The sequence below is a fragment of the Anomaloglossus baeobatrachus genome, chromosome 5, assembly GCF_048569485.1.
Source record: "Anomaloglossus baeobatrachus isolate aAnoBae1 chromosome 5, aAnoBae1.hap1, whole genome shotgun sequence".
Lineage (NCBI taxonomy): Eukaryota > Metazoa > Chordata > Amphibia > Anura > Aromobatidae > Anomaloglossus > Anomaloglossus baeobatrachus.
In genome coordinates this window covers 500774793-500794860 of record NC_134357.1, presented here as the reverse complement: position 1 = coordinate 500794860, position 20068 = coordinate 500774793, and the positions used below count along the sequence as shown (strand labels likewise).

General features: G+C 46.6%; 1 protein-coding gene across 1 annotated transcript in view; it reads left to right on the top strand.

Annotated features, from left to right (window-relative positions):
* Positions 1–18775, top strand: part of LOC142311934 (uncharacterized) — a 35716-nt gene extending 16941 nt beyond the window's left edge. Inside the window, exons 3-8 of the mRNA XM_075350802.1 lie at positions 2283–2361; positions 2491–2670; positions 2753–2876; positions 2959–3056; positions 5054–5144; positions 16685–18775. Coding sequence (XP_075206917.1) covers positions 2284–2361; positions 2491–2670; positions 2753–2876; positions 2959–3056; positions 5054–5144; positions 16685–17574 — 1461 coding nt within the window. The 5' untranslated portion in view covers position 2283 and the 3' untranslated portion in view covers positions 17575–18775. The remainder of the gene's footprint in view (positions 1–2282; positions 2362–2490; positions 2671–2752; positions 2877–2958; positions 3057–5053; positions 5145–16684) is intronic.
* The last annotated feature ends 1293 nt before the right edge of the window (positions 18776–20068 follow it).

The following is a 20068-nucleotide window of genomic DNA, read 5'->3' as shown; positions in this document are numbered from 1 at the left end:
GCGGATAAGGTGTAAAAAGCAATCACTGATACGGGGGGGAAAAAAAAAATCCTGCGCTAAACTGAGCTCGGACGCAGATCCGTGATATGCATCATGGATCTGCGCTCGGCGGATAAGGTGTAAAAAGCAATCACTGATACGGGGAAAAAAAAAAAAAAATCCTGCGCTAAACTGAGCTCGGACGCAGATCCGTGATATGCATCATGGATCTGCGCTCGGCGGATAAGGTGTAAAAAGCAATCACTGATACGGGGGGGAAAAAAAAAATCCTGCGCTAAACTGAGCTCGGACGCAGATCCGTGATATGCATCATGGATCTGCGCTCGGCGGATAAGGTGTAAAAAGCAATCACTGATACGTGGAAAAAAAAAAAAAAATCCTGCGCTAAACTGAGCTCGGACGCAGATCCGTGATATGCATCATGGATCTGCGCTCGGCGGCTGCAGGACGCACAGACAGATGAAATACAAAAAAAAAAAAGCAACAAGGGAAAAAAAAAAATAATAAATTATACTCACAGGACCAGCAGGAAGATCAGTCACCAGACTGCAGAAGGAAGCTAGGACCCAGGAAGACGCAGATGAGTCTGGATGATGAAGCCGTCAGACACTCAGGCAGGAGGATCCAGACAGCGGCAGCAGCAGGTGAGGGGACGACAGGGGGGGACAGGAGAAGCCGAGGGGGGGACAGGAGAAGCCGAGGGGGGGACAGGAGAAGCCGAGGGGGGGGTGTTACAGAGCGATCAGAGTGGGGGAAGGGGCAGATCAGGCAGCGCCGGCTGCAAAGATCAGGTGGCGACGGCAGCAGAGATCGGGGGGGGGCAGCAGAGATCGGGGGGGGGCAGCAGAGATCGGGGGCAGCAGAGATCGGGGGGGCAGCACAGATCACGCGGCGGTCGTGCACCGGGAAAGGTGGCGACGGAAGCAGAGATCGGGAGGGGGCAGCAGAGATCGGGGGGGGCAGCAGAGATCGGGGGGGGCAGCAGAGATCGGGGGGGGGGCAGCAGAGATCGGGGGGGGGGCAGCAGAGATCGGGGGGGGCAGCAGAGATACGGGGACAGCACAGATCACTGGGGAGCAGCGGCTGCAAAGATCAGGCAGCGGAAGGTGGCGACAACAGCAGAGATCGGGGGCGGGGGGGGGGGGGGGAAGGGGGCAGCAGAGATCGGGGGGGGGAAGGGGGCAGCAGAGATCAGGGGGGGGCAGCAGAGGTCGGGCACCTGGAAAAACAGCGGCGGCAGTAGAGATGAAGTGGCGGCGGCAGCAGAGATCAGGCGAAAGCGAAAGCGAAAGCAGCAGCAGCAGCGGGCAGCGTGGCACTACAACTCCCAGCGGATGCAAGCGCAGAATGGCTGGGGGAGGGGTCTCCAGGCTAAAACAAGCCTTGGGAGAGCGGTCACCGCCAGGTCAGACAGCCCCTTTTGCACGCTGATTGGAGCGATTGCGCGTCATAGCACGATCGCTCCAATCAGTGCTGCGGGGGGGGCCACGGTGTCTGCTTGCTTCCAGCTAATGATCGGAGCTGCTGCAGCTCCGGTCCTAGCTGGATTTTACAGGATCACACCATTTTTGGCATTTTTTTTTGCCGAAAACAGCGTGATCAATGTGATTGGCGGTTCCGATTTGAACAGCCAATCACATCGATCGCCTATGGGGGGTGGCGATGCCACCCCCCCTGGGGTCAAGCAAAGGTCCCCTGCTGTAAGAAACAGCAGGGGACATCATTTGAAAGCCGTTGCTATGGCCACGGCAATCAAATGAAGTTTAGGCCGTAAAATTACGTCCCTGGTCGTTAAGTCACGTTAAAATAGGACGTAATTTTACGGCCCGCGGTCGTGAAGGGGTTAATAAATTTGCAAAAATGTCTCTTTTTTTCTGTCAAATGGGGTGCAGAATGTACAATAATGAGGGTAAAAAAAATCAGCTTTTTTGAATTTACACAATGGCTGCAATGAAACAAAGAGTGAAAAATTTAAAGGGGTCTGAATACTTTCCATACCCACGGTATGTCTTTATTGTATTAGATTTAGTGCACTACTGATTTATTATTATTATTTTTTTAATATATATATAGTTTTTGACTTTGGATTTGCGATATTCTGTGATAAATCTCTGTCTGTGACTATACCGTAGTTGGATTGTGTGTTATACCAGGGGCAGGACGGGGCCAGGACTCGATGTAGTGATCATGTGAAGCCGGTAACAGCTCCGGAGAGTTCTTACATGGGATCTTTATGTTGTTATATGTTTTCCCCATTCAATTTTCCTGATTGACCCGTCAAGGATGGATACGGACAGGGACAAGATGGTGGAGAGGATATTACACCTCACCCTAGAGATCCTCTTCCGGATTACTGGAGAGGTGAGAGATTCTGATGACGTCACATTACATCATTCTTATCTATGGGAATAACAGATGGACAGAACTGGAGAGATGAGGACTCTGGAAATGTCTGTAGCGAGATTTATTAATGTGTCTCTCCATAACCAGGATTACACAGTAGTGAAGAAGACCTCTAGTGAGCGCTGTCAGGCCCCTGTGTATAAGGAATGGGGAAGACCCCTGAGCCCAATCCTGGGGCCTCCACCTCACCCCCTGAAACATGAGGACATCAACGACCAGAAGATCCTAGAACTCACCTACAGGATGATTGAGCTGCTGACTGGAGAGGTGACACTGCTGGGAATGCTGGGACATTATACAGTAACGCTATGAAGGGATCGGGGGATGACGGTATCATTGTATGTGTCAGGTTCCTATAAGATGTCAGGATGTCACCATCTATTTCTCCATGGAGGAGTGGGAGTATTTAGAAGGACACAAAGATCTGTACAAGGACGTCATGATGGAGGTTCCCCAGCCCCTCACATCACCAGGTAATAGACGGGACTAAATACACATGGCCTATAATTATCTGTATGTAAAAATGAATTTAGTCTCTGTATGTGTTTATTCCAGATGTATCCAGTGAGAGGACAACACCAGAGAGATGTCCCCGTCCTCTTCTCCCACAGGACTGTAAACAAGAAAATCCCAGTGTTCCTCAGGATGATCAGGTAGATGGAGAGAAGGTGTCATGAAATCTCCCTATGACGTGTAGACGGCTGTGAAGGTCTTGGGTTTAGTTTTGTTTTATCCACTAGTATGTTACACTGAACAGCCAATACATCAGAGGTACTGGCTTTTTCATATGCGAAGCATCCCTGTATGGAAATTAGACCCATGACCCTAGCCTAGAGTGTAGCTAAAAATGAAGTGATGTGATAATTTGCATTGTGAATCCACATTAGAATGTGAACATTTTGGAGGTGTGGAGCCACAGGAGGAGACATACCACACATATTCTGGGTATGCCCCAATATCCAGTGTTTCTGGGGGTTGATGCAATCTCTTATTTATAAAGTAACTAAACTTCGGATTCCCCTGGATCCTAAATTCTATTTATTAAATATACCACTTGCTCAGCTGGGGAAAAGAGTGAAGCGGTTACTATTACACATGACCACAGCAGCTAGATGTCTGATTGCCCGTAACTGGAGGTTGGCCCATCCACCCTCACTTACAGATCTCCAATCTCGGATCCAAGATGTGAGAAGGATGGAGTATTTTTCTGCCCTGTCAAATAACACAGTAGATCTTTTTGAGAGTGTTTGGTCACTTTGGGATACTTATTGGGCCAACAAAGAATAACAGTGAAGTACGGCCTTGATGGAAGCCTGATATGCTCACCCTCCCCAATCCATCCCCCCTCCCTTATGTTTCCCTGTCTAGTATTGTATTGTTCGTCTTGTCATATTCCCTGTTTTCAGTGTATTAGTGGATAATATGGATACTGATTTCTGGTTTACAGTTATTGCTAACAAGCTTGTGAGACATATCTATGCATCCATGTACTTTTTTTGTATCTGTTCTAAAAACTTAATAAAACATTCAGTTATAAAAAAAAAAGAATGTGAACATTGAGTGATCTTAGCAGCGTTAAGTATCTTTTCCATACAATGGCGTTGAGAGTGTTCCTAAAATATTGTGATTGAGGAAAAACATCTAGTAAAAAGAGAACCTGTAAATATATATATATAAAAAAACGTAAAAGGATAGAGGTCAGAGGAGTTAATCAAGAAATGTTCTGGGTAGCAGGAGGTTCACAGTTATGAACGATGTAGCTGAATGAAGCACGTGTGATACAACTTATGTATCAGAATGCAGAGCTCTTCAGTACAGATGGGCTATAACAACAGACTGTTCCAGTGCCATTACTATCTAAGAAAAACAGTAAGGGAAAGACAGCAAAAATAATATCACTGAGCAGTGTGAAAACATTGTCTGGTCAGATGGATCTAGTTTGCTGTTGCAAATGGGAGGGTTAGAACTTGTCACAAATAGCATGAATCTATGTATCCTCCTTTCAGGTGTCAACATTTCAGGCTGGTGGATGTGGCGTAATGGTGTTGGCAATGTTTTCTCAGCCTGTCCTGTTCTCTGAAACTTGTATATTTGGATATTTTGAACTAACTAAGCATTGTGGCTGGCCAAGCTCATCACTTCATAGCAGAAGAACAACACATTATGCCTTAAGGGTCGTTTAGTTATGGATTGCTTCTGGGAACATGAGTGCAAGGTTTATCTTGCTTACCTGACCTTTACAATTACCAGATCTTGATGCTGAAGAGCATCTCTGCAGTGGTTGAGAACGGGTTCAGAGCACTTCAGTACCCCCATCTAATTTGTGACAACTGTCAGCATGGGCCAGAGAAGATGAAATCTGCTACTAGATTGGTGTCTCTAATAAAGTTGTCATTCAGTGTATGTATTATGCTTGGTGGAAATGATAGGATAAAGCTGATCATGGACATTAGATGTCGTCTGGATCTTCTCACAATTTACTGGTTATGGAGACTGCTGGTTAGAATTAGGAGCCGTCAGGTTGTATTTATACAGGAGACCTACAGCTATGTGATAACTACTACTATCAGTTTTGGTCATCATGTTAATTTATGATCATTTTTGTTCTTCTAACACAACTTCTCCATCTGACTGTAACTATTTGTTTCAGGGTGAATATCTGACCCATATTAATACTACAGGGAGATATGTGATGGGTGATGAGCGATGTACAGAGGAGATTCCTACAGGTAACCGCACAGGTGAGTAGTGACCACTAAATGCAGAGAAGTCACAGATAATATCATAGGGACACATTGTTCATCACTCTGATCCATGATTGACTGTAGAGATCGTAATCCCATCTATTTTTTTACTTGAAAGAGGAAGGAGAGATCGGACATATGCAGTTTCTTATAGACCGTATGTCAGTGTAAAACTGAAATCTTTAATTAGTTGCATTATAGAAATATTGCAGTTTATTTGACCAGCATTTAGCTATTTGATTATGAGACTTGAAAAAAAGAAAAAGCAGTGTCACAATTAAAGCACACCCCTAGACTGAGAGTGTCAGCAAAAGAAAAGAATTTGTGCCCCAGAGCAAGCACAGACCTGTCCCGGGGTTTGGCTTCCCACTTTGTAGATCTGCATTTTTTGGGCCATCAGCGCGCACACTAAAGCCTGCTTTACACGGGACGACCGATCGTGCGATTTCACGATCGATCGTACCCGCCCCCGTTGTTTGTGCGTCACGGGCAATTGATTGCCCATGGCGCACAAACTCGTTAACCCCCCGTCACACGTCCTTACCTCCCGGGCGACGTCGCTGAGGGGGGCGAACATCCACTTCCTGAAGTGTGAGGAATGTTCGGCGTCACAGCGACGTCACGCGGCGGCCGCCCAATAGAAGCGGAGGGGCGGAGATGAACGGGATGTAAACATCCCGCCCACCTCCTTCCTTCCACATAGCCGGCGGGAGCCACGGGACGCAGGTAAGCGATGTTCATCATTCCCGTGGTGTCACACGGAGCGACGTGTGCTGCCACGGGAACGATGAACACCCGGTGCCATGTTTCATAAACAATTTTATGAAACCTAGCGACGAGTACACGACTCACGATTTGTGAGCGATACTGCGTCGCTAGGAGGTGTCACACAGGCCGACGTCGCAAGCGACGCCGAATGTGCGTCACAAAAACCGTGACCCCGACGATCTATTGCACGATAGATCGTCTCGTGTAAAACACCCTTTATTCCAGCAGCCATTAATGATCCGTCTACAGGTTCACCTGTAAAATGCTTGTTATGAGTTTTACTTCCTCTAGATGTCATGTGCACTAATTTTCTTGGCTATCTGGTAAGGTTTTAGCAGACCCTGATAGAGCTGATCCAAAGACCTCACTATACAATGCAATCGGTAGTAGCGATGGATGGTTTTACAAAGGGCAGGAAATTAACGTTGGATTATGACCCACACTTTTTGGGAATTTCTTATTCACGTTGAAGAATTACAAATCCTGATCTCAATCATAAATGGGATTTAGTGGGTTACCTGCACATGTCGGTGATGAGTATACGCACAGTGGTCTTTTCAGTGTGACATCTAAGGACATCATAAATCCGTTATTGCTCTGTCTCACGTGGCTCAGCCCCACTTGTCCCTCTAAGAAGCTAGATGCAGACTGTGGATCTTTCAGTCTATCAGTCCTTTTCATTTCCATGCCAAATTAAACCACTGTATACAAATGCCCGAGCCGATCTGTATAAGATAAAACCAGCTTTTATTATACTCACCTGTTGGGTGGTCTTTTCCGATGAGCGTTGCTGGTCTCTGTCTGGCACCTCCTATCTTTTTGCGATCGCTGTCCTCTTTCTCTGCTCTGTGTGGATGACACATCCTATGTCATCCACACAGAGTCCTCTATTGTACTTCTGTTCACGCGCACTTCTCTCTGCCCTGCTGAGGGTTGATCAAAGTATTGTAGTGTGCATTTGTGGGTATTCTTTAATGCACCTGAGCATTACAGTACTTTTCTCTGCCCTCAGGGTCTTTTCTTCTGAGCCATGGACTTTCTCATATGTTCTGGTTGATTTTGGATCTTGATGCCTCCTAAGTAGTAATCCACTTGTGTCATCACCAATTGTGCTTCTTTTTTCAGGGAGATAAAGACCCAGACATCATTAGTATATGCTTCCACCCTCAGGGCAGTCACTGGTACCACCTGGTCCATAACTACTGCTGCCAACAGTCCACTACCTACCCTTCTAAGGAAGAGGTCAATAGCAAACACGTGAAGCAGAGGGCTTTGTGACAGCTCTAATGAAAATTTGACTTGTTCTTGAAGGAGCGCCCAACCAAACTGTTGACCATCAGTACACTTTCACTCTCTGGGATACAAAATCTTAAGCCAGTCCACAGGACAGACTACAGGTACTTATGGTTGACCTGGTCAAAAGCCTTTAGTCAATTCAATGTTGCTAAAAATCCATTCCAAAGGCCTGCCTACTCTGCTTAGTGGCCTCCCAACACTGAGAATAAAACTAAATGTGCTACAACCTAGATGACAGTAATGCTGAGCTTCCTAAAAGAAATTGGAGAGAAACCTTCATGTCAGAAGGAAGTTTTTGCAGAGGGAATGAAACAGATTAAAGCAAGGTACGAGACCCAGACATCTTCACCATCAGGGGCAATCCTGGAGCCTAGTGTTCCGTAGCATGAGGGACAGAATAGAATCCCTTTGTCCCTGGAAATTCTACAGTCACATTGTGACACTTCACTAACCTATTAAAAAGCACGTTAGCTAACACCATGCTATCCATACTGAGAAATTCTGGTGGACAACAGTTTTAAATGCATAATGGGTCTTTTTTGTTTGGCAGAAGTCCAAGAAAAGACATGCTGTAAAGAACTAAGTTAGGGGGGAAGCCAAGAAGTTAGGGGGGAAGCCAAGATGTGACCTAGAGGTTTTTTAAATAATTCACTACTATGATTTCCACTTCATGACGGGTTCTGTAAAAAAAAAACCAAACAAGCAAAGGATCTACCCCTGGCTCAGGAACGGTTTCAGCCAGGAAAACCTATATGTTATCATGATCAAGATCTTTCCTCCCCATTAGAACTAAGTAAAGGCATCTGATGACATCCAAAAACCCTTAATGACATCTTACTTTTTCTTTAAAGGCCCCTTTACACACTGCAACATCACTAGCGATATCGCTGTAACATCACCGGTTTTGTGACATAATAGCGACCTCCCCAGCGACATTGCAGTGTGTGAAACGCATCAGCGACCTGGCCCCCGCTGTGAGGTCGCTGATCGCTACACATCTCTCAGGAACATTTTTTGGTCCTTTGTTTCCCGCTGCGCAGCATGCATCGGTGTGTTTCACACCGTTACAACGATTTCTTTAGCGACTCTCCTTTCAAATATCTGCTTTGACACGTCCCCAACGACCAGCCAGGTCCGTATCGCTGCTGCGTCGTTGGCCAGGTTTGCCTGTTTGACAGCTTACCAGAGACTTTCCAGCGATCCCGGCCAGGTCGGGATCGCTGGTGGGATCGCTAGAAAGTCTCAGTGTGTAAAGGGGCCTTAGGGGTCTGGTGAGAAGTTCTTCTACTAATACCTATCTCAAAGCAATCATGTGTGACTAGTTTACTGACAACTGTTTATCAGTGATTTCACTCTGGACATCTCCTCTCAGTTACTCCCTGTTTTTCGAAGATGTTCATGTTTCCTCCACATGCTCTGATAGAGACAATTCCTGTTCAGTCTGCCATCACGCAGCTTAGCGTTAAATTGGCCCAGCAATAGTACCAAGATTTGAAGAAACTCCCCCAAAGGCCATCTTACTTTCGCTTCTTCCAGAAGAGATTACTTCAACTTCCATAAGCCTCTACTAATCTGGTTAGTCTGTCCAACTTTCAGAGAAAATATAGTCATACAGTAACTGGAGAATTTCACCGCCTCAAATGAAATTGGAGAAGAGATGGCTTGCTTCTTTAAATACAACATGTCTATTCTAGACCTGTAATCGCTACCTTTGTGAATCCCACATGATCTGGGGTGTATCAGATTTAGTGATGCACCATGAGAGCCTTGCTACTTAATGTGACACTCTCAGAAGCCAGCCTGTCTCAAGAACCTTCTCTATTCTGGGGGCTTTTGAAATTATTGAAGTCTCCTCCAAATACCACCTGACAACTTTTAAACAAGAAATGCTTTATCCACATTGAGGCAATTGCGATCCCACTTAGTCTGAGAAGCATAGATGTTAATGAGCCTTAGCTTTTGTCTCTTCATGAGGTCACATAAAATCAATCAACTCACCATTTTTAACTCAATTACTTGTATTCATTCTACCTATGTGGTTAAAAAAGAGTGACATCCGACTATAAGGCTCGGTAAACATTGAGTTATCAGTCTTTTTTCTTGCCCCTACGTCAGAGGGAAAATATTGACCTTATTTAAGCAAACAAATATGTCCATTCTTTACATCCTCATCACAGCTAATATTTTTATTACCCTAATCCATGTCCACTGGTTCTCACACATCCTTCTTTCTTTGTCGCTCCATTGGGAGACCCAGACAATTGGGTGTATAGCTTCTGCCTCCGGAGGCCACACAAAGTATTACACTTTAAAAAGTGTAACCCCTCCCCTCTGCCTATACACCCTCCCGTGCATCACGGGCTCCTCAGTTTTATGCTTTGTGTGGAAGGAGGCACACATCCACTCATGCTCCCATTTTAGTCAGCAGCAGCTGCTGATTTTATCGGTTGGAAGAAAAGAGGACCCCCTCGGGGTCCCCGGCATGCTCCCTTCTCACCCCACTAAGTCGGCGGTGCTGTTAAGGTTGAGGTACCCATTGCGGGTACAGAGGCTGGAGCCACATGCCGTTTTCCTTCACCATCCCTTAGAGGCTCTGGGAGAAGTGGGATCCTAACCGGTCATCCATTTACTGGGACCGGGCTCCCTCCGCAGCCCCTGTGGGAAGAATCTGCCGGACAGGAGACTTGTATCATCAGGGACAGGGCCCTGCATCTAAAGGTACTCTGTGTCCCCATGGGGACGGTGCATGGAGCGCTCGTTTCACAGACGCTGCAGCTGCTGCTGGTTTTGTGACGACCGGGACTTCCGCGCCGACCGCGCCTGTTTGTCGGCCGCGGTATTAAATTTAGTCCCCGGCTTCATGCGGCCTAGTACCATAACTCCCGCCCCCGGGCCTGCCAGTCAGGGGTAAGGGCGGGACGGTCAACCTGACGTCGGCAGTGAGGGCTGGAGCATACTTTAGGTTTCCTCCCCCCCCCCTCACTGATCACTGTGGGGCACCAGATTCCCGCACTTTACTAGTCGCCGCCCACGGCTCCCTCCTCCCCTGAGAGCTCCGGCAGCCATTTTTACAACACATTCTGCCGGTGGAGGATTTCAGGAACGAGCTCTGCAGCTCTGGGAGACCCAAGGCAGGGAATCTGGTGGACACACACCGCTTTGGGCGGTCGGTAAGCCACACCGGTCACCCGGTGCTGGTCCCCCTAGGGTGCCGAAGTATATATATATATATATTTGTATATATTTTCTCTGTTCGGCCGAGTTGTTTTGCTTTTGGCTATATACCCTCAGTGATCACTCTCCTAGGAGACAACAGCATGTCGTCCACAAGGAGCAAGGGCGCTAAGGCAAAGGGTTATTTTGCAACCTGTACCTCTTGTGCGGCTATGTTACCTGCAGGTTCCACCTACCCTCACTGTGAGCAATGTTCGGCCCCTGTTGCACTTGCTCAGCCGGAGCCTCGGGCACTAGTGGGACCCTCGGCGCAGGCAGACCCGTCTGCTTCCAACGTCCAGGTGGCAGGGACAGAGTTTGCAGTTTTTGCTGAGAAACTCTCTGAGTCACTTTCACAATCCATGGCTCAGTCTATGGACAAATGGTCTGCCAAGCTACTAGAAGCCTTGCAGTCCAGATCGGTCCTTACACAGGCCCCGGGCACTGTTGGATCATCGCCTCCAGGCCCCTCTCGGTCTGCGCCGCAGCGTGCTCCTGGGGTGGCCCCTAGGTCTCACGTGGAGGACTCCGGCACGGACCACAGTCCCAGACCGGCTAAGCGGGCTCGCTGGGAATCTTCCCCGACTTCCTCACGCTGCTCGGGGTCTCAGCTTGAGGACTCTCTGGAGGATGAGGCGGACGTCGCAGCTCAGGGCTCTGACCCTGACGTTGCTCTCAATCTTGATACACCTGAAGGGGACGCCATAGTAAATGACCTTATAGCGTCCATCAACCAGGTGCTAGATCTTTCTCCCCCAACTCCACCTATAGAGGAGTCGGCTTCGCAGCAGGAGAAACACCAGTTTAGGTTTCCCAAACGTACACGGAGTGCGTTTTTCGATCACTCTAACTTCAGAGATGCTGTCCAGAAGCACAGAGCATTTCCGGACAAGCGCTTTACTAAGCGCCTTAATGACACACGTTACCCCTTCCCCTCTGACGTAGTTAAGGGTTGGGCTCAATGTCCCAAGGTGGATCCTCCAGTCTCTAGACTGGCGGCTAGATCTGTAGTATCAGTTGCAGATGGCTCATCGCTCAAGGATGCCACTGACAGGCAGATAGAGCTCCTGGTGAAATCCATCTATGAGGCCACGGGCGCGTCTTTTGCCCCGGCTTTTGCAGCCGTGTGGGCACTCCAAGCTATCTCAGCTTGTCTGTCTGAGATTAATGCGGTCACACGTACCTCTGCTCCGCAAGTTGCATCTTTGACTTCTCAGGCGTCGGCTTTTTCGTCCTACGCCATGAACGCCGTCCTGGACTCTGCTAGCCGTACAGCGGTAGCATCCGCTAATTCGGTGGCAGTCCGCAGGGCCATGTGGCTACGCGAATGGAAGGCAGACTCTGCTTCCAAGAAGTTCTCAACCGGTTTGCCGTTTTCTGGCGACCGATTGTTTGGCGAGCGATTGGATGAAATTATTAAGGAATCCAAGGGAAAGGACTCGTCTTTACCCCAGTCCAAACCGAAGAGACCTCAGCAACGGAAAATACAATCGAGGTTTCGGTCCTTTCGGCCCTCAGCCAAGTCCCAATCCTCCTCGTCCAACAGGTCAGAGAAGGGCCAGAGGAACTCTTATGCGTGGCGGTCTAAGTCACGTCCCCAAAAAACCGCCGGAGGCACTGCCTCCAAGGCGGCCTCCTCATGACTTTCGGCCTCCCCAAACCGCATCCTCGGTCGGTGGCAGGCTCTCCCGCTTTTGCGACGCCTGGTGGCCATATGTCCAAGACCGATGGGTGAGAGACATTCTGTCTCACGGTTACAGGATAGAGTTCAGCTCTCGTCCTCCGACTCGTTTCTTCAGAACATCTCCGCCCCCATCTCGGGCCGGCGCACTTTTTCAGGCTGTGGGCGTTCTGAAGTCAGAAGGAGTGGTGATTACCGTTCCCCCTCAGGAACGGTTTCTACTCCAACTTGTTCGTGGTGCCAAAGAAGGACGGATCATTCCGTCCCGTTCTGGACCTCAAACTGCTCAACAGGCATGTGAGCACCAGAAGGTTTCGGATGGAATCTCTCCGCTCGGTCATCGCTTCGATGTCACAAGGAGACTTCCTAGCATCAATCGACATCAAGGATGCTTATCTCCATGTGCCGATCGCACCCGAGCATCAACGCTTCCTGCGTTTCGCCATAGGGGACGAACACCTTCAGTTCGTGGCACTGCCTTTCGGCCTGGCGACAGCCCCACGGGTCTTCACCAAGGTCATGGCATCCGTTGTGGCGGTCCTACACTCTCAGGGCCACTCGGTGATCCCTTACTTAGACGATCTCCTAGTCAGGGCACCCTCCCGGGTGGCGTGTCAACACAGCCTGACCGTCGCTCGGGGAGACTCTCCAGCGGTTCGGGTGGATCATCAACTTCCCAAAGTCCAAGTTGACACCGACCCAATCACTGACTTACCTCGGGATGGAGTTTCATACTCTCTCAGCGATAGTCAAGCTACCGCTGGACAAACAGCTTTCGCTGCAGACAGGGGTGCAATCTCTTCTTCGGGGCCAGTCACACCCCTTGAGGCGCCTCATGCACTTCCTGGGGAAGATGGTGGCAGCAATGGAGGCAGTCCCCTTCGCGCAGTTTCATCTGCGCCCACTCCAATGGGACATTCTCCGCAAATGGGACAGGAGGTCGACGTCCCTCAACAGGAACGTCTCTCTTTCCCTTGCAGCCAAAACCTCTCTTCAGTAGTGGCTTCTTCCCACTTCTCTGTCGCAGGGAAAATCCTTCCTGCCCCCATCCTGGGCTGTAGTCACGACGGACGCGAGTCTGTCAGGGTGGGGAGTGGTTTTTCTCCACCACAGGGCTCAGGGAACCTGGACTCCGACAGAGTCCTCCCTTCAGATCAATGTTCTGGAGATAAGGGCAGTGTATCTAGCCCTAAAGGCGTTTCATCGGTGGCTGGAGGGCAGGCAGATCCGCATACAGTCGGACAACGCCACGGCGGTCGCGTACATCAACCACCAGGGCGGCACGCGCAGCCGTCAGCCTTCCAGGAAGTCCGGCGGATTCTGCTGTGGGCGGAGGCCACAGCCTCCACCATCTCCGCAGTTCACATCCCGGGCGTAGAAAACTGGAAAGCAGACTTTCTCAGTCGTCAGGGCATGGATGCGGGGGAATGGTCTCTTCACCCAGACGTGTTTCGAGAGATCTGTCGCCGCTGGGGAACGCCGGACGTCGATCTCATGGCGTCACGGCACAACAACAAAGTCCCGGCATTCATGGCACGGTCTCAAGATCACAGAGCTCTGGCGGCGGACGCATTAGTTCAGGATTGGTCGCAGTTTCGACTGCCTTATGTATTTCCTCCTCTGGCGATGCTGCCCAGAGTGCTGCGCAAAATCAGGTCCGACTGTCGTCGCGCCATTCTCGTCGCTCCAGATTGGCCGAGGCGGTCGTGGTACCCGGATCTGTGGCATCTCACGGTGGGTCAACCGTGGGCTCTCCCAGACCGCCCAGACTTGCTGTCACAAGGGCCGTTTTTCCATCTGAATTCTGTGGCCCTCAACCTGACTGTGTGGCCATTGAGTCCTGGCTCCTAGCGTCCTCAGGGTTATCTCAAGATGTCACTGCCACCATGAGACAGGCCAGGAAACCAACGTCCGCCAAGATCTATCACAGGGCTTGGAGGATCTTCTTATCCTGGTGTTCTGATAATGGTTTTGCTCCCTGGCCTTTTGCCTTACCCACTTTTCTTTCATTCCTTCAATCCGGAATGGACAAGGATTTGTCTCTCGGCTCTCTCAAGGGACAAGTATCGGCGCTATCCGTATTTTTTCAAAAGCGTCTAGCCAGACTTCCGCAGGTCCGCACGTTCCTGCAGGGAGTTTGCCACATAGTCCCACCTTACAAGCGTCCGCTGGAACCCTGGGACCTTAACAGGGTGCTAACGGCTCTTCAGAAACCACCTTTCGAGCCGCTGCGGGATGTCTCTTTATCACGTCTTTCGCAGAAGGTGGCATTTCTAGTGGCAGTTACATCGCTCCGTAGAGTGTCGGAGCTGGCAGCGCTGTCATGCAAAGCCCCCTTCCTGGTTTTTCACCAGGATAAGGTGGTTCTGCGTCCTGTTCCGGAATTTCTCCCTAAGGTGGTATCTCCTTTTCATCTCAATCAGGATATCTCCTTACCTTCATTTTGCCCTAATCCAGTTCACCAATGTGAAAAAGATTTGCACTCATTAGATCTGGTGAGAGCACTCCGGTTCTACGTGTCTCGCACGGCGCCCCTGCGCCGTTCTGATGCGCTCTTTGTCCTTGTCGCTGGCCAGTGTAAGGGTTCGCAGGCTTCCAAGTCAACCTTGGCTCGGTGGATCAAGGAACCGATTCTTGAAGCCTACCGTTCTTCTGGGCTTCCGCTTCCTTTGGGGCTGAAAGCCCATTCTACCAGAGCCGTGGGTGCGTCCTGGGCATTGCGGCACCGGGCTACGGCTCAGCAGGTGTGTCAGGCAGCTACCTGGTCTAGTCTGCACACTTTCACGAAACACTATCAGGTGCATACCTATGCTTCGGCAGACGCCAGTCTAGGTAGGCGAGTCCTTCAGGCGGCGGTTGCCCACCTGTAAGAGGGGGCCGTTTCGGCTCTTTTTATTGAGGTATTCTTTTACCCACCCAGGGACTGCTTTTGGACGTCCCAATTGTCTGGGTCTCCCAATGGAGCGACAAAGAAGAAGGGAATTTTGTTTACTTACCGTAAATTCCTTTTCTTCTAGCTCCTATTGGGAGACCCAGCACCCGCCCCTGTTCCCTTCGGGTTTTTTGTTCTTTTGTGTACACATGTTGTTCATGTTGAATCGTTTCTTTTGGTTCATGGTTTTCAGTTCTCCGAACATCCTTCGGATTGAATTTACCTTAGACCAATTTATGAGTTTCCTCCTTCCTGCTTTTGCACCAAAACTGAGGAGCCCGTGATGCACGGGAGGGTGTATAGGCAGAGGGGAGGGGTTACACTTTTTAAAGTGTAATGCTTTGTGTGGCCTCCGGAGGCAGAAGCTATACACCCAATTGTCTGGGTCTCCCAATAAGAGCTAGAAGAAAAGGTATTTACGGTAAGTAAACAAAATTCCCTTCTTTTCCAGCATTTTACTCCCTTTTGAGAAGGAACCCCATCATTCACTTTAGACCTGGTAACCTTGTCCTCAACCTCCAGGACATCACTTTTACCCTACCTCTTCTTCTCTGAAGAGGAAAAGATGTATTTAAAAAACATTTGGAGACCCACTAAAGGTGAGCTGATTAATGGTTCCTTCTATATCTGGGTCAAGGATAGCTGAACCAAGGACACCCACTCTAAACATTTTATTGCTACACTTTTTTCCGTTTTTTCCTACAATCATATCCTACTTTCCTTATATATACGTCCACATTATGAAAACAATGAAAATGTGGCATGCTCCTGCTCATCCTTCTGAATTCTATTGACCTCATCTAATATGTCATCCTCTAGGACCTCACCTGCAAACTATATTCTGACCCAACATAAGGGGTCATGATCGCTGCCATTTGCAGTTTCCCATACTGGCTGCTATTTTGATGCTTCTCCTGTCGCCTTGTGAAAGCGACGACTTCTTGCTCTTCATTAGTTCACCATTACAATCACCTCTGCTGGATCCCTTCAATAGATTCATGACCGTAATGATAAAAGAATGAGGACAACGACAAATGGGTGACCAAGATCATCACACATGTTGTAATGAATGTGATTAAGGGATGCATATTCTAATCCAGTGCTACACTTGCCCCTAAAGTCATGGCTTATTTGAAGATGACTATACTGGTTTCCCTTATGCAGTGCTTTGTGCTAAAGTGCATGTAGCTGTCAGGGAGTGTATGATATAGACGCCACGTAATAGAACTGACTTACAAGCCCCTTTATGAGTCTTCACTGAATATTTCAATACCCCTATAGACTGTGAGCTCTTTCCTCCTGTACCAACCTGTCTCTGCCTTGTATTGTGTATGATTATTGTACTTGTCTACATATGCCTCTTTTCACATGTAAAGTGCCATAATAATATATAGAAATATTTGACAAAAGAATGTTCACTGGCAGTAATTTGCTTCAATAGTAAAGTGAAAAACAAAAAGAGCACAACCTGGTAGCATAACATCATAGTTTTTGTCCTTGCTTTGACGTGTACAGTTCCCACAACTGACATAATCAGTTGATAATCGAATTTTACTAAACTTTATATAAAAATGTACAAATATATAAATATTTTAATTTTTAAATGTTCTTTTATTGGAAAATAATAAATTGTTTTATTTTTCGCAGATGACTGTACCAGGAGCCCAGAGGCAGATGATCATAGTATCATACCAGATACATTTGAAGTACATGTATTAATCCCAGAAATATCTCCAGCCCTGCACAACAAAAATTTATCGCATGATCCTTGTCAACAAGTCCTATCTTCTGATTCATTACAGACTGATACGCAAAATAAAAATATCAGAAAGCATGTTGAATGTCAAAGTACTCCCACAGTGGAGAAGCCATATTCATGTTCCGAATGTGGGAAATGTTTTAATAGGAAATCAGATCTTGTAAGACACCAGAGAAGTCACACAGGCGAGAAGCCATTTCCATGTTCACGATGTGGAAAATGTTTTATAGATAAGTCACATCTTTATAGTCATACAAAAACACACACAGGAGAAAAACCATTTTCATGTTCAGAATGTGGGAAATGTTTTTCAGAGAAATCAAGTCTTGTTACACATTACAGAATTCACACAGGAGAGAAGCCATTTCCATGTTTAGAATGTGGAAAAAGTTTTATAGATCAATCACATCTTCATAATCATAAGAAAATACACACAGGGGAGAGACCATTTTCATGTTCAGAATGTGGGAAATGTTTTAGAGAAAAATCACATTTTCTTAGACATCATAAAAGGCACACAGGCGAAAAACCATTTTTATGTTCTGAATGTGGGAAAAGTTTTTCGCATAAATCAAGTCTTGTTTCACATTATAGAATTCACACAGGAGAGAAGCCATTTTCGTGTTCCGAATGCGGGAAATGCTTTAATAGGAAAACAAATCTTGTTGTACATCAGAGAATTCACACAGGGGAGAATCGATTTTCATGTTCAGAATGTGGAAAATGTTTTAGAGGGAAATCAAATCTTGTTACACATAAAAATACTCACAAAGTGTAGAATACATTTTATTTTTAAAATAAACTTTATAGACGAATTGTACAAGGAAAAAAATACAATAGTCTACAAGAGAATGTGAACACAAGTTAGATCATTCACTGATTATTAGGAAATGTATTCACTTGCCAATAAACATCTGTTATTGAAAAGGAAATAGAATCCAAATAACACACACATACACATACAGTTTAAACCAGACGTTTACATACAATATCTAAAAATACACATATGCATGTTTTTCTCACTATCTGACATGAAATCAGAATAAACCTTTCCCATTTTAGGTCAATCATGAACCAAAATGATTTATATTTGCCAAATGCCAGAATAGTGAGAGAGAGAGAATGTTTTCAACTTTACATCAACCATGTGTGTATGAAATATTTAACATTTATTTATTGCTGCTCTTGGTAGAATTATCAATGAAAGGATTTGGGTACTAAGCAAAAGTCTGTTATTAAGATGAATTCTAGTATCCAGTATTTAAAGAGGTTATCCACTACATTAACATTGATGGCCTATCCTTAGGAGATGGACACCACCTAATAGCACTGACCTTCAGGCCCCTCCCTTTATGATTCTCCACTGAATGTTTCACTATAGGACATCGCTGTTTTAGTCCTTTGATTCCTTTTAGATTGTAGGCTTGAGAGTAGAGATGAGTGAACCTTTGGAGGTTCGGTTTGCTGGTAGGACACGAACCAAATCTTCACTTGTCTGAACCTCACCTGTAGAGGTTCGGAATCAGTGATTGGTAAGTTTGATTCTCCGCCCACATACAGCCAGCCATAAGCAGATCACTTCCGGTGGAGGGTGGGTGGACTTTTTCAACCTTTTTGTTGTTGTTGCTCATTACATCCGAGCACGCTGTTTTTTACCCCCAGTGTGCGCCATTTAAACACTGCAAGCGACTCGCACAGGGCTGAGCACCAAGCGTACCTGAGCATAGCGTTGCTTGCAAGTTAAGTTCGCATGTAAAGCATCCGAACCCGAACCTTGATTTTTTTTAAGTTGGTGTTCGGATTGAAAACCTAACCTCAGCTTCTCTTATCTCTACTTGAGAGCAAGGCCCTCACTCCTCCTGTAACTCTTGAACTACGTGTTCCTCGGTAATGTCTTTATTGTCTGTACATGTCCCCGTTTAATTGTAAAGTGCTGTGGAATATGTCTGTGCTATATAAATAAAATACCCATTATATAATTTTACTACCATTTATAAAATGTTATAAATTATATGATAGCATGAATTCAAAGCAAGCTTATTAAAAATAACAAATCTTCTGATATTTTGACTTTTGAAAGGCAGTCAGTCACCCCCCCAAAACGCAAATTAAACAGTTTTATAGGAAAATAGCCCCTGTAAAAATCATATTTCGAGTACATATTACATTGTAATAATTATGTTGAAAACTTGTTTTATTCTATATGCACATGAGGGGGCTTTGGTGCACCTTTGGAATGGCCAAAAGCTTGTTAGTAGCACGTGCACATCATACTTTCATCAATGCCTCCTGTGTGTGCGTCACTGACTCATACATAGTTAAGTGGGCATGTGCAGGGCTGCAGTGGGCACTGTCCATCAGAATTGGGGGAAATACTCATGATGCATATTGAGGCGACGTAAAGTTGCATTGTGCACTTAGCCACGCCAATGGTGCACTGAGGTCCCTTTCTTGCATATTGAATAAAATTAGAACTATAGCAATGTAATATGTATTGCAATTTTTATAGTGGCTAAGTCCCCATATAACTTTTATTAATTTAATATGAATATTGAGCTTGATAGACTCCTTAAGGTGTATGATCATCGCTTCAGCAGATACATATAAAGAGTATGCAACTCTACTAGAAATATAATTTATAGAAGAAAAATGCAATTGCTGCACTTACAACAAGAAACAAATCTTTATTGCATTGTTATTCTACAAAGTAGCTATATGATTTTGCTGAGAACTGCCGAAGATTGATATTTCATCATTCCCTACCCCTATTTTATGCCACACTAATGACTTGAAGTATAAGCAGTGTTGATATTCACTATATGCTATGGGACTGGCATAGTTATACCTACTGCCTTTCACATTAAAACTCCATCACCGGATGCTTTTCTGCAGGTCTCATCTTCTGATTCTTCAGAGACAGTTATGCAAAATAAAGACCTTTGGCAGTTTGTTGTGATATAGATTCAACTAGGTATTTAAATTGTTCTACAAGAATATTAGAGCATGACGACAGGGTAACTTTTTGGATTTGCTGCAAAACCTACTGAAGTCTTTCCTTTTTGCTGTCCAAAAGAAAATACTGCAACTGACGCAGTAGTTTCCTAAACAGACTAGAAATTCGGACCCGCAGTCCCTAGTGGTTCCTGCGTGGGTTGAAATAGCCCTAACCCCAGACAAAATTATGGCAACTCGGGCCTGAACGGCCATCAAGTGCTTCACGTACCACCTAAGGAATCGGAGGGCAGAGCAGGGTGCAATATACCTACCGCATT